The 14,216-nt window shown below is 40.0% G+C and overlaps 1 protein-coding gene across 3 annotated transcripts in view; it reads left to right on the plus strand.

Moving 5' to 3' along the window:
* PAK2 (p21 (RAC1) activated kinase 2) overlaps nucleotides 1-14,216 on the plus strand; it is a 90,085-nt gene that overhangs the window by 54,927 nt on the left and 20,942 nt on the right. For all 3 annotated transcript variants that reach the window (XM_003806416.5, XM_055110794.2, XM_063602648.1), the window contains exons 3-8: nucleotides 4,810-4,910; nucleotides 5,910-6,057; nucleotides 8,237-8,268; nucleotides 9,464-9,571; nucleotides 10,668-10,800; nucleotides 13,235-13,298. In XM_003806416.5, coding sequence (XP_003806464.1) covers nucleotides 4,810-4,910; nucleotides 5,910-6,057; nucleotides 8,237-8,268; nucleotides 9,464-9,571; nucleotides 10,668-10,800; nucleotides 13,235-13,298 — 586 coding nt within the window. The remainder of the gene's footprint in view (nucleotides 1-4,809; nucleotides 4,911-5,909; nucleotides 6,058-8,236; nucleotides 8,269-9,463; nucleotides 9,572-10,667; nucleotides 10,801-13,234; nucleotides 13,299-14,216) is intronic.

The following is a 14,216-nucleotide window of genomic DNA, read 5'->3' on the forward strand; positions in this document are numbered from 1 at the left end:
ACATTTATAGAACACTCCACACAATAACAGCAGAATATACATTCTCTTTAAAGACACATGAGGTCTACTTTTAAAAATTCTCAAAAATGTTGGCCGGGCACGGTGGCTCATACCTGTAATCTCAGCACTTTGCGAGGCTGAGGCGGGCAGATCACTTGAGGTCAGGAGTTCGAGACCAGCCTGGCCAACATGGTGAAACCCCGTCTTTACTAATTATACAAACATTAGCTGGGCGTGGTGGCAGGCGCATATAATCCCAGCTACTTGGGAGACTGAGGCAGGAGAATCGTTTGAACCTGGGAGGCAGAGGCTGCAGTGAGCTGAGGTTGCACCACTGCACACCAGCCTGGGCGACAGAGCGAGACTCCCTCTCAAAATAATAAATAGGCTGGGCGCAGTGGCTCACGCCTGTAATCCCAGCACTTTGCGAGGCCAAAGTGGGTGGATCATGAGGTCAGGAGATCAAGACCAGCCTGACCAACATGGTAAAACCCTGTCTCTACTAAAAATACAAAAATTAGCCAGGCGTGGTGGTGGGCACCTGTAATCCCAGCTACTTGGGAGGCTGAGGCACAGAATTGCTTGAACCCAGGAGGCGGAGGTTGCAGTGAACCAAGATTGTGCCACTGCACTCCAGCCTGGGCAACAAAGCAAGACTCTGTCTCAAAAAAAAATAAATAAAGGATTTAAATTATATAAAGTGTGTTCTTGTGATCATAATATAATTCAATTAGAAATCAGTCACAAGAAGGTCTCTGGAAATATTTGGAAAGTAAAGAAAGCACTTCACAAAAAGATATTTAGAAAATATATTAAGCCGAATGAAAATTCAAAACATCAATATTTGTAGGATACTGCTAAAGCAGTACTTAGTGGAAAACGTATAGTATTAAACACCATATTAGAAGAAAAGATTTTAAATCAATGACTTTAGCTAAGCCATCTTAATAAACTAGAAGGGAAGAGCAGATGAAATCCAAAGTAAGTAGAAGAAAGGAAATAATAAAAAGCAAAATGGGAATAAATGAAATAGGGGAAAAAAGCAGCAGAGAAAATCACTGCAACCAAAAGTAGATTCATTTAGAATGTCAATAAAATGGATAAACCTATAGCCAGACTGACAGGGGGCAGTAGATGGGGAGGAGAGACACATTACCAATATTGAGAATGCGAGAGGTGGTGGCACCCCTACAGATTTTACAGATATTAAAAAGATGGTATGAACAAATATGTACCAACTTTTTTTTCTTTTCTGTTTTTTTTTTTTTTTTTTTTTGGAGAAGGAGTCTTGCTTTGTTGCCCAGGCTGGAGTACAGTGGCGCGATCTTGGCTCACTGCAACTGCCACCTCCCAGGTTCAAGCGATTCTCCTGCCTCAGCCTCCCTAGTAGGTGGGATTATAGGCATGCATCACAACGCCCGGCTAATTATTGTATTTTTAGTAGAGACGAGACTTCACCATGTTGGCCAAGCTGGTCTTGAACTCCTTAGCTCAAGTGATCCCTCTGCCTCAGCCTCCCAAAGTGCTAGGATTATAGGCATGAGCCACTGTGCCTGGCCAATGTTAAATTCTTAGCAAGATTTTAGCAATTGGAATCCAGCAGTGTATAAAAAGGGTAATACGTCATGACCAAGTGGATTTCGTTGGTTTAAGTTTGAAAATCGATGGATGTTATTTACTGTATTAACACAATAGAAAGGACGAGCCATGGGTTTGTCTCAATACATGTAGAAAAGGCATTTGACAGAACCCAGTATCCATTGCTGATAGAAATGTTCAGCAAACTTGGAATAGAAGAGAATGCCCTTTAGCCTCATAAAGGACATCTTTTAAAAACCTACCATTGGCATTAAACTTAAGGGTAAAAAGAATGACAGTTTTTCCTCTTAGATCAGGAAAAATAAAATTTCTCTTCACCCACTTTTATTCAACAATGTCCTGAAGGGTCTAGCTAATGTAGTAAGGCAAAAAAAAAAATTTTTTTTAAGAAAACAAATAAAAGGAATCCAGATTGGAAAGAAGTAAACTTGATTTTATTCACCGACAACATGATTGAATTTTTATAGCAAAATTGTATATTTACAAAAATACTAGTGGAAGTAAGTGTAATAAGGTTTCAGGATATAAGATTAGTATTCAAGAAACAACTGTGTTTCTTTATGGCTGCAATGAATGATTAAAAAGGAAATTTTAAAACTGCCATTTGCAATAGTATCAAAATCAGGAAATACCGAGGCAGAAATCTGATGAAACAGTGTGCGCTCTGCACTGATAACTACTGCTCTGTTTCTAAGTGTCCCCCAGAGTTCATGTGTTAGAAACTGAAGCCCCAGTAAGAGAGTGTTGAGAGATGGGACCTTCAAGAGGCGACGCGAGTGCTCACAGATGGACTCATGTCTTTATTGTGGATGCGAGTTGGTTATAAAAGCCAGTTTGGCCCTCTCCTGCTCTCTTTCTTGCAATGTGATGCCTTCTGCTACGTTATGACACAACAAGAAGGACCCTCACCAGATGTGGCTTCTTGATCCTTGATCTGGAGGACTTTCCAGCCTCCAGGAGAACTGTGAGCCAAATGAACTTTTATTTTTTTGAGACAGTCTCACGCTGTGACCCAGGCTGGGGAGTGCAGTGACACAATCTCGGCTTACTGCAGCCTCCACCTCCTGGGTTCAAGCAATTCTCGTGCCGCTATACTCGGCTGAAGTTTGCATTTTAGATACAGTGTTTTGCCGTGTTGGCCAGATGGGTCTTGAACTCCTGGCCTTATGTGATCTGCCCACCTCAGTCTCCCAAAGTGCCAGGATTACAGGCATGAGCTACTGCTCCCAGCCAGCTTCTAATGTTTATATTAATCAATTGCGTAGGCAGTGGTATTCTGATAAAGCGTACCGAACAGATGAAGACAACTGCAAACACTGCTGAGAGAAATTTTTAAAGACCTAAATAAATGAAAAGATTTGCTGTTTTCATGGATCAGAAAACTCGGTGTTGTTAAGAAATCAAGAAATAAATTCTCAGCCAGGTGCAGTGGCTCATGTCTGTAATCCCAGCACTTCGGCAAGCCAAAGCAGATGGATCGCTTGAGGCCAGGAGTTTGAGACCAGCCTGGCCAACATGGTGAAACCCCATCTCTACCAGAAATTATAAAAATCAGCCTGGTATGATGGTGCATGCCTGTAATCCCAGCTCCTCAGGAGGCTGAGGTAGGAGAATTGCTTGAACCCGGGAGGCAGAGGTTGCAGTGAGCTGAGATCACGCCACTGCACTCCAGCCTGGGCGACAGAATGAGACTCCCTGTTGAAAAAGAAAGAAAGAAAGAAATTCTCCTTAAACTTCATCTGTATGTACATTCATTCCAATTCTAGTCAGAATTCCAACAGGCTTTCTGTAGAAATTAATAAGCTTATTCTAAAATTCATAGGGAAATGCAGAGGACCTCGATTACCCAAACAGCTTTGACAAAAGAAAAAGAAGACTTATGTGACGTAGTTTCAATGCGTATTACAAAATGGCAATAAAATAATCAAGGCAGTCTGATAGTGGCATAAAGGCAGACAAACAGATAATTGCAACAGAGCAGAGCCTTCAGAGATAGACTCACACGTGTACAGACAATTGACTTTCAACAGTGGCTCCAAACAGGAACCAAAATGGCGCTGGCCTTCTAAATGGCAACACTGGAAATGCTGAGGGTTCCAACTTATATATATATAAAATTAGTGAAGAACTATCACTAAAGGGATAAATCAAGAGGAAAACGTAAGATCCAGAAAATAGATTCCAGCACAGACAGGGCAGGAGTGAAGGGATGTCATGGACGGTAACTGCAGGAAGCCTAGGCATGAGCTACTGCAGATTAGAGCAGGAGGAGCTGAGAGGGAGGGGGCGGGGGGAAGGAACTGATGTGTTGGAGTTTACAGAGAACATTATTGATAGGTGTGTGGCAGAAATGTTGCAGAAATAATTTACGATCGGACCATAGAAAAACTGCATAGTTTTAAAATGTGGCAGTTAGTAACTCCACTAAAAAAGGATTAGGCTTGCACAAAAAAGGAGAGGTGGTTTTGTCAACTACTTGTCTTGACAGTGTGTATTATCTGCGGAGTCACAGTAATGCAAATCTGACTTCCTGATGAATGTAGCTGAGTGGAAATGGGGTTTGCTGTGTTTGCTGTCCACATTGCTCAGCATCTGAGATGTAGCCCTTTGTGAGAGAGCTGTTGCCCGAAGGGGGTGTCTCTTCTGCCTGTGCTCTGTTACTCAGGCCTGCCGTTGGTCACTCCATGTGCCTCCTCAGTGTTTGGTTGTGTCCAGCCCTACTCTATGGCAGGACAGTCTGCTTTACTTCATTTACTAGTTTCCTATCAGCCAGTTTTTAGGGGAAATCTTTTCTAGAATAACTTTGATTCTAGTATGTTTTAGGAAAAATATAAACATAATATGCCGGGCATGTGGTGGCTCACATCTGTAATCTCAGCACTTTGGGAGGCCGAGGCAGGTGGATCAGGAGTTTGAGACCAGCCTGATCAACATGATGAAACCCTGTCTCTACTAAAAATACAAAAATTAGCCGGGCATGGTGGTGGGCACCTGTAATCCCAGCTACTTGGGAGACTGAGGCAGGAGGATGGCTTGAACCCGGGAAGCAGAGGTTGCAGTCAGCTGAGATTGCACCACTGCACTCCAGCCTGGGCAACAAGAGCGAAACTCCATTTAAAAAAACAAAAGACAAAAAATAAAATTATAAGTGCCTTTACTAGTCTTGTTTAAATAGGCTGATTCTTTCTCTTTTCTTCTAATGCCCCCTAGGAAGTAAAAAGAAAGAAAAGGAACGGCCAGAAATTTCTCCTCCATCTGATTTTGAGCACACCATCCATGTTGGCTTTGATGCTGTTACTGGAGAATTCACTGTAAGTTAACCTAGTTCGGGCCCATTTATAACGTTTAAAATAGCACTCAAACATTTTCCTTCATTATTAAATTTGAAATTAACATTTCAGGCCAGGTGCGGTGGCACACGCCTGTAATCCCAGCACTTTGGGAGGCCAAGGCTGGCAGATCATTTGAGGTCAGGAGTTCGAGACCAGTGTGGCCAACATGGTGAAACCCCATCCCTACTAAAAATACAAAAAAATTAGCCAAGCGTGGGGGTGTACGCCTGTAATTCCAACTACTCAGGAGGCTGAGGCAGGGGAATCATTTGAACCTCGGAGATGGAGGTTGCAGTGAGCAGAGACTGCCATTGCACTCCAGCCTGGGCAAGAAGAGCGAAACTCCGTCTCAAAAAAAGGGAAATTAACATTTCTATCTATACGTTAACTATGAATTCGTACTGCTTTTTGCTTTTTATAAAAGTGTTAGTGGTTGGATATATCGTTTTCCTAGAGAGCAGAGCCTATTAATTATAGTTATGCAAAACAGACTTAGAAAAAATAGACCTAGGCTGGGTGCGGTGGCTCACGCCTGTGTAATCCCAGCACTTTGGGAGGCCGAGGCGGGCGGGTCACGAGGTCAGGAGATTGAAACTATCCTGGCTAACATGGTGAAACCCCGTCTCTACTAAAAATACAAAAAATTAGCCAGGCGTGGTGGCGGACGCCTGTAGTCCCAGCTACTCTGGAGGCTGAGGCAGGAGAATGGCCTGAACCCGGGAGGTGGAGCTTGCAGTGAGCCGAGATCTCGCACGACTGCACTCCAGCCTGGGTGACAGAGTGAGACTCTGTCTCAAAAAAAGAAAAAAGAAAAAAAAAAAGAAAAAATAGACCTTTAGAAAATGAGATCTTTTAAAATTTACTCAAACCTACACTCAAAAGATTGGTTTGTTTTGTGTATTTTGTCATTTATCTCTGGAAATTAATTTTATTGCATCAATTTAAACCATAACTAATTTCTGAATATCTTCTTGTTAGGGCATGCCAGAACAGTGGGCTCGATTACTACAGACCTCCAATATCACCAAACTAGAGCAAAAGAAGAATCCTCAGGCTGTGCTGGATGTCCTAAAGTTCTACGACTCCAACACAGTGAAGCAGAAATATCTGAGCTTTACTCCTCCTGGTAAGAGAGTGGCCTAAGGCTGGATCAGATGGAGATTTGTGAAGCACTGCTAGATAAAAAGATTACTCCTGGAAAAATGAAAAGCTAAACTATGGTTCTTGTTGATAACGTTTTTTCCCTGGATAGATTCTACCTTTTGTAGACCGATCCAGGGCACTTCTGAAGCATAATTTGGATCTGTGAATTATAGTAATCTCATAGGTTTGCCAGAAACGGGAGTTGATGGATATTTTGGCTTTTTGTTTGTTTGGTTTTTTCTCCTCATTGCTGTGATTTTGTTTTCATTTTTCACTCCTCACTGCTTTTAAATGACTTCCAGCAATCAAAGGAAAAGACGCTGGTTGACAGACATGTTCATACTAGAAATACATTTATTGTTAGCGGGACAAGAGGAGGTTGAACTAAAAAATGTTTAGGTCCACTCAAAAAATTGAAACTCGCAAGTGTGCAGATAATAGAATATATGTATTTTAATATATAAAACAGATAAATCATATATGAAAGAAGCGTTAGAACTAAAAGGATTTATACCTCAGAAATGGAATATCTGGAATATTATCTACATAGTCACAGTAATGTAAATTTTACTTTCTGGATGAATATAGCTGGATGGAAATGGGGTTTGATGTACTTTGTTTTCCAAGTTGCTCAGTATCTGAGATATACCGTTAACCTATGAGAGAACCAGTGAATTGGTATATAGTGTAAGAGTTGGTGTAGTGGATTTTTAAAAATAGTTTTTGTTCCAATAAAGATCAGAATAAAGTTCATACAATGCAGTTGGTTGATACATCTCTTGAATCTCTTTTGATCTTTAGGCTTCCCCTCCCACACACTGCTTCATGCTGTCTTTTCTTGATGTTTGTTTATTACAGAAACAAGATCATTTGTCCTGTTTCCCTCAGTTTAGATTTTGCTCACTACATCCTCAGGATGTCATTTTTCAATATGTTTGTCTGTCTCTGAAGTCATACATGTGGTTTTCAAAAGCAATATGATGGAGCTAAAATCGTACATGTGGTTTTAATTGATTTTACTTACTGTTTGCATCCTCACAGAAACAAAGGCCATGCGCAAGGGAGAAATAGAAATCTTTTTGCAAGTGATCTTGACCTTTTTTTGTTGAGTCTAGTACACCCTTAGGAAAAGGTCACACTTGCTCCTAGAACTTTTCTATCAACCAGTAAGTCTGTGTGTAAATTAGTAATTTTTTTGAAAAACCGATGTTTGACCACAAAATGGTAGCTTATTTTCACCTAGTACACATACATACATATATGTGTGTGTGCACGCGCGTGTGTGTGTGTGTTTTGTTTTGTTTTTGAGCTGGAGTTTACTCTGTTGCCCAGGCTGGAGTGCAGTGGCACAATCTCGGCTTGCCACAACCCCCGCCTCCCGGGTTCAAGCAATTCTCCTGCCTCAGCCTCCTGAGTAGCTGAGATTACAAGCATGCGCCACCACACCTGGCTAATTTTGTATTTTTAGTAGAGACTGGGTTTCTCCATGTTGGTCAGGCTGGTCTTGAACTCCCAACCTCAGGTGATCTGCCCACCTTAGCCTCCCAAAGTGCTAGGATTACAGGCATGAGCCACTGCGCCCGGCCTGTATGTATGTTATATGTGATATGTGTGTGTGTATGTGATATATGATATATATACACATATATATACACACACACGTATACACACACAGACACACACACATATATGTATGTCTCTGGGCATTTTTAAAAGAAAAACAAAACAATGTCAGAATTTTACTTTGCACAATTGTCATTGTCTTAATTGTTGCATTAAGTTCCTCAGTCAGCAGTTTTCTGGAGAAAGTATCTTTATCAATAAATTTGTTTTGTTTTAATAAATACAGATTGATAGGTATACTTTCAAACTAAATTTTGATAGCTTTATTGAGGTATAATTTACATGTAATACAATTCACCCATTTTAAATATATAATTCACTGATTTTTACTAAATTTATAGTTTCATGTAGATTTCAGATTTCTTAGCTTGGTCTTATATAAATTCTTATTTGACTACTTGCGTGGTCATTTTTCTCAAGAGTTAATTCAACTTGAAATCAGTTAAGAACATTTCACTTTCTCTGCTTTTTTTTTTCCTTTTATCATATAAAAGTGCTATTTCTTGAATTGCTAATGTTATGTTTTGTTTCATATTCAGAGAAAGATGGCTTTCCTTCTGGAACACCAGCAGTAAGTTAATGATATTATTTCTTGTATCTCTTGTTCTAATTTAGGTTACCCAAGACAAATCTCAGTTTTTATTTTGCTTTCTAAAATAAATTACAGCCATCAGAGGTAAATAACTACTCAATAGGTGTTTTTAGCTAGCCACCTGATTAGTTGAAGAAGCCGTACTAAATAGAAATTCCTTGATGTGATACTTAATGTAACTAAAATTTATAATGACCTTCAGAACAGTTTAGTTAGTTTTGGTAATGTTAACATATACAAACGTGAACACAAAGAACTTGCTAGCATATATTTTCCTCTCCATCCCTCAGTTCTCCTTCTGGTACTATTTTACTGAATATAGACTATGGAAAGGTGCTGAACAGTTAACCTTGTCAGTCTTCAGAGTCATCTGAAACTTAAGTTATCGCATAAACACAGTCAGTTTTTGGAAACAGTCGTTTTATTTGCAGTTTCTCAATTGGGAGGAAGCAGTCTCCTGGAGTTTTATTTTTTTATATTTTATTTTATTTTATTTATTTATTTATTTTATTTTTATTTTTTTTGAGTTGGAGTCTCGCTCTGTCGCCCAGGCTGGAGTGCAGTGGCGCGATCTTGGCTCACTGCACGCTCCGTCTTCTGGGTTCACTCCATTCTCCTGCCTCAGCCTCCCGAGTAGCTGGGACTACAGGCGCTCGCCACCACGACCAGCTAATTTTTTGTGTTTTTAGTAGAGACGGGGTTTTACCGTGTTAGCCAGGATGGTCTTGATCTCCTGACCTTGTGATCCACCCACCTCGGCCTCCCAAAGTGCTGGGATTACAGGCGTGAGCCACCATGCCCGGCCCCAAATCTGACTGTTTTAAATGTCACCAGATGTCTCTGACATAACAAAGCCCAGAGGATCTTTGATTTTGGTCTTAACAAGTAACATTGTTTACTTTCAGGACATTGTATATGTATGCTTAGGGTAACTTTATTAAAAATATTTGGTACTCACCATATATATATATTTCATAAACTTTTTCATGATTCATAGAATCGCCTTATTATGTTAGATTATAATTCTATTGAGTTATCTAAGAGCTAATGAGATTTAGTGGTTTTGAAATGAGCTATCAAAGAAGCAAACTTTTTGAAGTACGTTCATAAAGGGCAGTAGTCGCATTTAAGCCTGTTGGACTTGTTTTCCTTACTTTGCTCATCATCAATGCAGCTGAATGCCAAGGGAACAGAAGCACCCGCAGTAGTGACAGAGGAGGAGGATGATGATGAAGAGACTGCTCCTCCCATTATTGCCCCGCGACCGGATCATACGAAATCAGTGAGTCTCTGTCGGTGATCTAGGCTGTGTGTGTGCACGTGTGTTTTAAAAAACAGCAGAGTTTGTATTTGACTTTCAGTGATTGCTTTTAAAAAGCCCTCAAGTTTAAAATCGTTTAGTATGGGGAAATTTAACCAAGAAATCTGTACCCAAAGACCACTCACCTAAAACTAGTTTTCTGAAGATTAAAATGTGATGTCTTTAAAAGTTAACGCACTCACCTCACTGGGCTTTTTTCTTTGTATAGTACACCTTTTCCAGAGGGTTCGTCTATTTCCCAAGCTTTCTCTGTTTATCTCAAATGTAGATGATGACTAAATCTAAAACTTAGAGCTTTCCTCTTACCCAGATTATGCGTTTTAATCTCCCATTTTACACTACTCTCAGTGCCTTGCTGTCATTCAAAAGGCAGTTGAGAATGAAATTCCTAACCGGGTAAGGGAGAATTTTAAAAATGATGACCTTAAATGGAGCCAGGAAGAGAGGAATGACTGCGGTTACCATTCTGCTCCCTGCAGTACTGCAGGTAGAGTGTGCAGAAGGTGCTGTGCCGTGGAATGGGCTGTGCTCCTGGCACAGCGGGCAGGCAGAGCTCAGGAGACAGCCTCTGGATGCCAAGCTGATGGCAGAGGACTCCGTTTTCTTTAGCCTTTCAATCTGGCTGTTTGAAATGGGTGGTAGGCATTATAATTGTGTAAAAACTTTCATGGGAATTAATAATAGTTCTTTCAACATCAAGGTTTCTGTTCTTTTGCATTTTACTTACCATTTGTAGTAAAAACATGATTTTTAAACCGTGCTTTTTGATACATTGTTATACCATTTTAGACCTGGTCACACTTAAATTTCATTCATGGACCTGCTGTTTTACTAGACAGCTTTTCAAATATATTCATGCTATGCCAAAGAAAAATGTTTCACATTTATTGTTCTTAGTTACACGTCTTTTATATCTGAAAATAGTGTTCTCATTATTTAGAACAATGGAAAAGACTACTTAGTTCAGGTTAAAAATCAAAGAACTGAATTAGTATGCCAGGAAGAATATCTGAAAACATTATTCCTCAAACCTTGGTAATGAACTGTGTCTCCACAGATTTACACACGGTCTGTAATTGACCCTGTTCCTGCACCAGTTGGTGATTCACATGTTGATGGTGCTGCCAAGTCTTTAGACAAACAGAAAAAGAAGACTAAGATGACAGATGAAGAGATTATGGAGAAATTAAGTATGTTATCTACATTTTACATCATTGTTAAATTGTTCACGGCTCTTAAAACATTTGGCCCAGACGGATTTTAACTTACACTTTACATTGTGACTTGAAGTATAAAGAATAAATTGTTTCCTTATAGCAACAGTAGCTTCAATTACAATCTGGTGATGTCACCGGGTTCACCCCTAAATCCCAGCACTAGGTCAGGAGTTCAAGACCAGCCTGGCCAACATGGTGAAACTCCGTCTCTACTAAAAATACAAAAATTAGCTGGATGTGCTGGCATGTGCCTGTAATCCCAGCTACTTGGAGGCTAAGGCAAGAGAATCACTTGAACCTGGGAGGCGGAGGTTATAGTGAGCCGAGATCGCGCCACTGCACTCCAGCCTGGCAACAGAGTGAGACTCCATCTCAAAAAAAAAAAAAAAAAAAATGCGAACTGGCCGGGCACTGTGGCTCATGCCTGTAATCCCAGCACTTTGGGAGACCAAGGTGGGCGGATCACTTGAGGTCAGGAGCAAGACTAGCCTGGCCAATGTGGCAAAACCCCATCTCTACTAAAAACAAAAATTAGCAAGGTGTCATGGCAGGTGCCTGTAATCCCAGCTACTTGGGGAGCTAAGGCAGGAGAATCACTTGAACCTGGGAGGCGGAGATTGCAGTGAGCCGAGATCGTGCCACTGCACTCCAGCCTGGGCGAAAGAGCGAGACTCAGTCTCAAAAAATAATAATAAATAAAATTAACAATTAAAGAATGCTAATCTAGAGGGTTCAAGGAAAAATACTTTATGGAAGGATTGTTTTAAACATAAAGCCTGGGCATAGTGGCTCAAACCTATAATATCGGTACGTTGGCTGGCCAAGATAGGAGGATAGCTGGAGTCCAGGAGTTCAAGGCCAAACTATACAACTTAGATCCCGACTCCACCTCCCCCCCAAAAAAAAGAAAAAAAATTAACGAGACATGGTGGTGCGTGTCTGTAGTCCCAGCTGACTGGGAGCCTGAGGCAGGAGGATTGCTTGAGCCCGTGAGTTCAAGGCTGTAGTGAGCTGTGATTGCGCCACTGCACTCCAGCCTGGGTGACAGAGTGAGACCCTGTCTCTAAAAAATAAACAAATGTTTATATGCCGCATGTTTATTTGGTTTTGATTTCTCAGTGCTTTCAAGTATAAACCTGGCTCTTACTCTGTTATTATTATTATCTTTTTTTTTTTTTTTTTTGAGACAGAGTCTCGCTCTGTCACCCAGGCTGGAGTGCAGTGGCGTGGCTCACTGCAATCTCTGCGTCTCCGGTTCAAGCGTTCCTTCTGCCTCAGCCTCCCGAGTAGCTGGGGCTACAGGTGTGCACCACCACACCCCGCTAATTTTTGTATTTTTAGTAGAGATGGGGTTTCACCATGTTGGCTGGGCTGGTCTCAAACTCCTGACCTCAGGCATGAGTCACCACACCCGGCCTGCTCTGTTACTCTATGAGCATATAAGAATTATTTTAGGAGAGCTGCTACTTAAAAAAAAAAAAAAAAAATTAACTAGAATCCTAATTGTCATCATTCAGTTGTGACCTTTAGCTGTCACATCCCCAGTCTTTTTGGTATCTTTTTGTTCTTAGCCTCTTATTATTGATCCTGTTTCTTTGCTTGTTGACTTGAGGTTGGGTACCTACATAAAATTATTTATGTGAGTTTCCTTGATATGGTCCTGTCCTTTTTTACCTTGAGCAAGTGAAAGTTTAATGTGGTTTTTCTTACTAGTAATAAGAATATAAGTTAGGATTTTATGTCCAACTTCCTAATTTTAAAACCTGTTTCTTGTGACTTTGAACTTTCCTAAAACAAACATGTGATTAGTTTATGTCAGAGCATAGTAATTTTTATGGTAATAAGTGGTTTTCTAAATATATTGAAAGATGATATGTATACTGGAAGAGTCAGAAAGACCGTTTAGGGTTTAGATAGCCTTTATTATTTATAATACTAAGTAGTCTCAAACTTACCTATTAATAGATATATTCAAATATATCTATTTCTATATTCAAATATATCTATTTTATATTCAAATATGTCTATTTTCTTGAGATTACCTGATTCTAAAGCTGAACATCTGAGAACCTAATTAATCTCTGACAAACTGGTACAGTCTTTTCAAAATGTGACCATTATTGAGCCAATGATTAGTTAGGAGGTCTAACCTAATGGAAATAATGTGTCTTCTTGTTTCCGTTACTTTTAAACTTCTAATGTGTCTTGTTTCTGATACTTTTAAACTTTTATTATGTATTTAAGTTTCTTTAGTGTTTTGTGTTTGAAACCTGTTATTTTTGGAACTTAGTATTATGTTTGAAAATCACTTATAAAAACAGTGGAGTTCATTAAAAGGAATAATAATATCACAATCAATTTACACTTAAAATGCTTGACTGAGCTTCCAGCTTTTTGTTTATTCTAGGAACTATCGTGAGCATAGGTGACCCTAAGAAAAAATATACAAGATATGAAAAAATTGGACAAGGGTAAGTATTTGTGACTGTATTACGATAATATTCAGTATTCAGTATTTCCTGGCTCTATAGCATGATGTTTATTTTGCCTGCTGACATCAAGTACTTATATAGTATTCTGTGAGTGGTACCCTTGGGGGATTTGTGTAAATAAATAATGCAGTTATTTGTAGATGCTGTTAAAAAACTGTACTAGTTGTTAGCAATGACTGTGTATCATTATTTTTTCTTAAGTGTCATTTCCCATCTGTGATAATTAGAGGGAAGAATTGCCCATAAAATATATTTAAAAGACAATAAGAATATTTACTGCATGACTATAAGCAATAAAAAATGCATTTAAATCATGTCATTGTGTATTGACTTTTGAGTCTACTGATCTTTTGATTTTGTTGTGTAATTTGTATTTTTGAAGTATACTAACTAAACTCCTTTTTTCTGTTGCTTGGAAGCAAATAAACACCTAAATTTTTAATGTTATTAAACTCTGGAAAGCATTCTGTGAATTTAGAGTGAGGGCTGAAGCCGTTTTTGAAAACTTCCATATGAATTCCTTCCTCCCTTCCTTCCCTTCCTTCCTTCCTCCCTTCCTTCTTCCCTCCCTTCCCTCCCTTCCCTCCCTTCCCTCCCTTCCTTCCCTTCCTTCCCTTCCCTTCCCTTCCCTTCCTTCTTTCCTCCCTTCCTTCTTTCCTCCCTTCCTTCTTCCCTTCCCTCCTCCCTTCCTCCCTTCCTTCCCTTCCCTTCCTTCCTTCCCTTCCTTCCTTCCCTTTCTTCCTTCCTTCCTTCCTTCCTTCCCTTCCTTCCCTTCCTTCCCTTCCTTCCCTTCCTTCCTTCCCTTTCTTCCTTCCTTCCCTTTCTTCCTTCCTTCCTTCCCTTCCTTCCCTTCCTTCCCTTCCTTCCCTTCCTTCCCTTCCTTCCCTTCCTTCCCTT

The sequence above is a fragment of the Pan paniscus genome, chromosome 2, assembly GCF_029289425.2.
Source record: "Pan paniscus chromosome 2, NHGRI_mPanPan1-v2.0_pri, whole genome shotgun sequence".
Taxonomy (NCBI): Eukaryota; Metazoa; Chordata; class Mammalia; order Primates; family Hominidae; genus Pan; species Pan paniscus.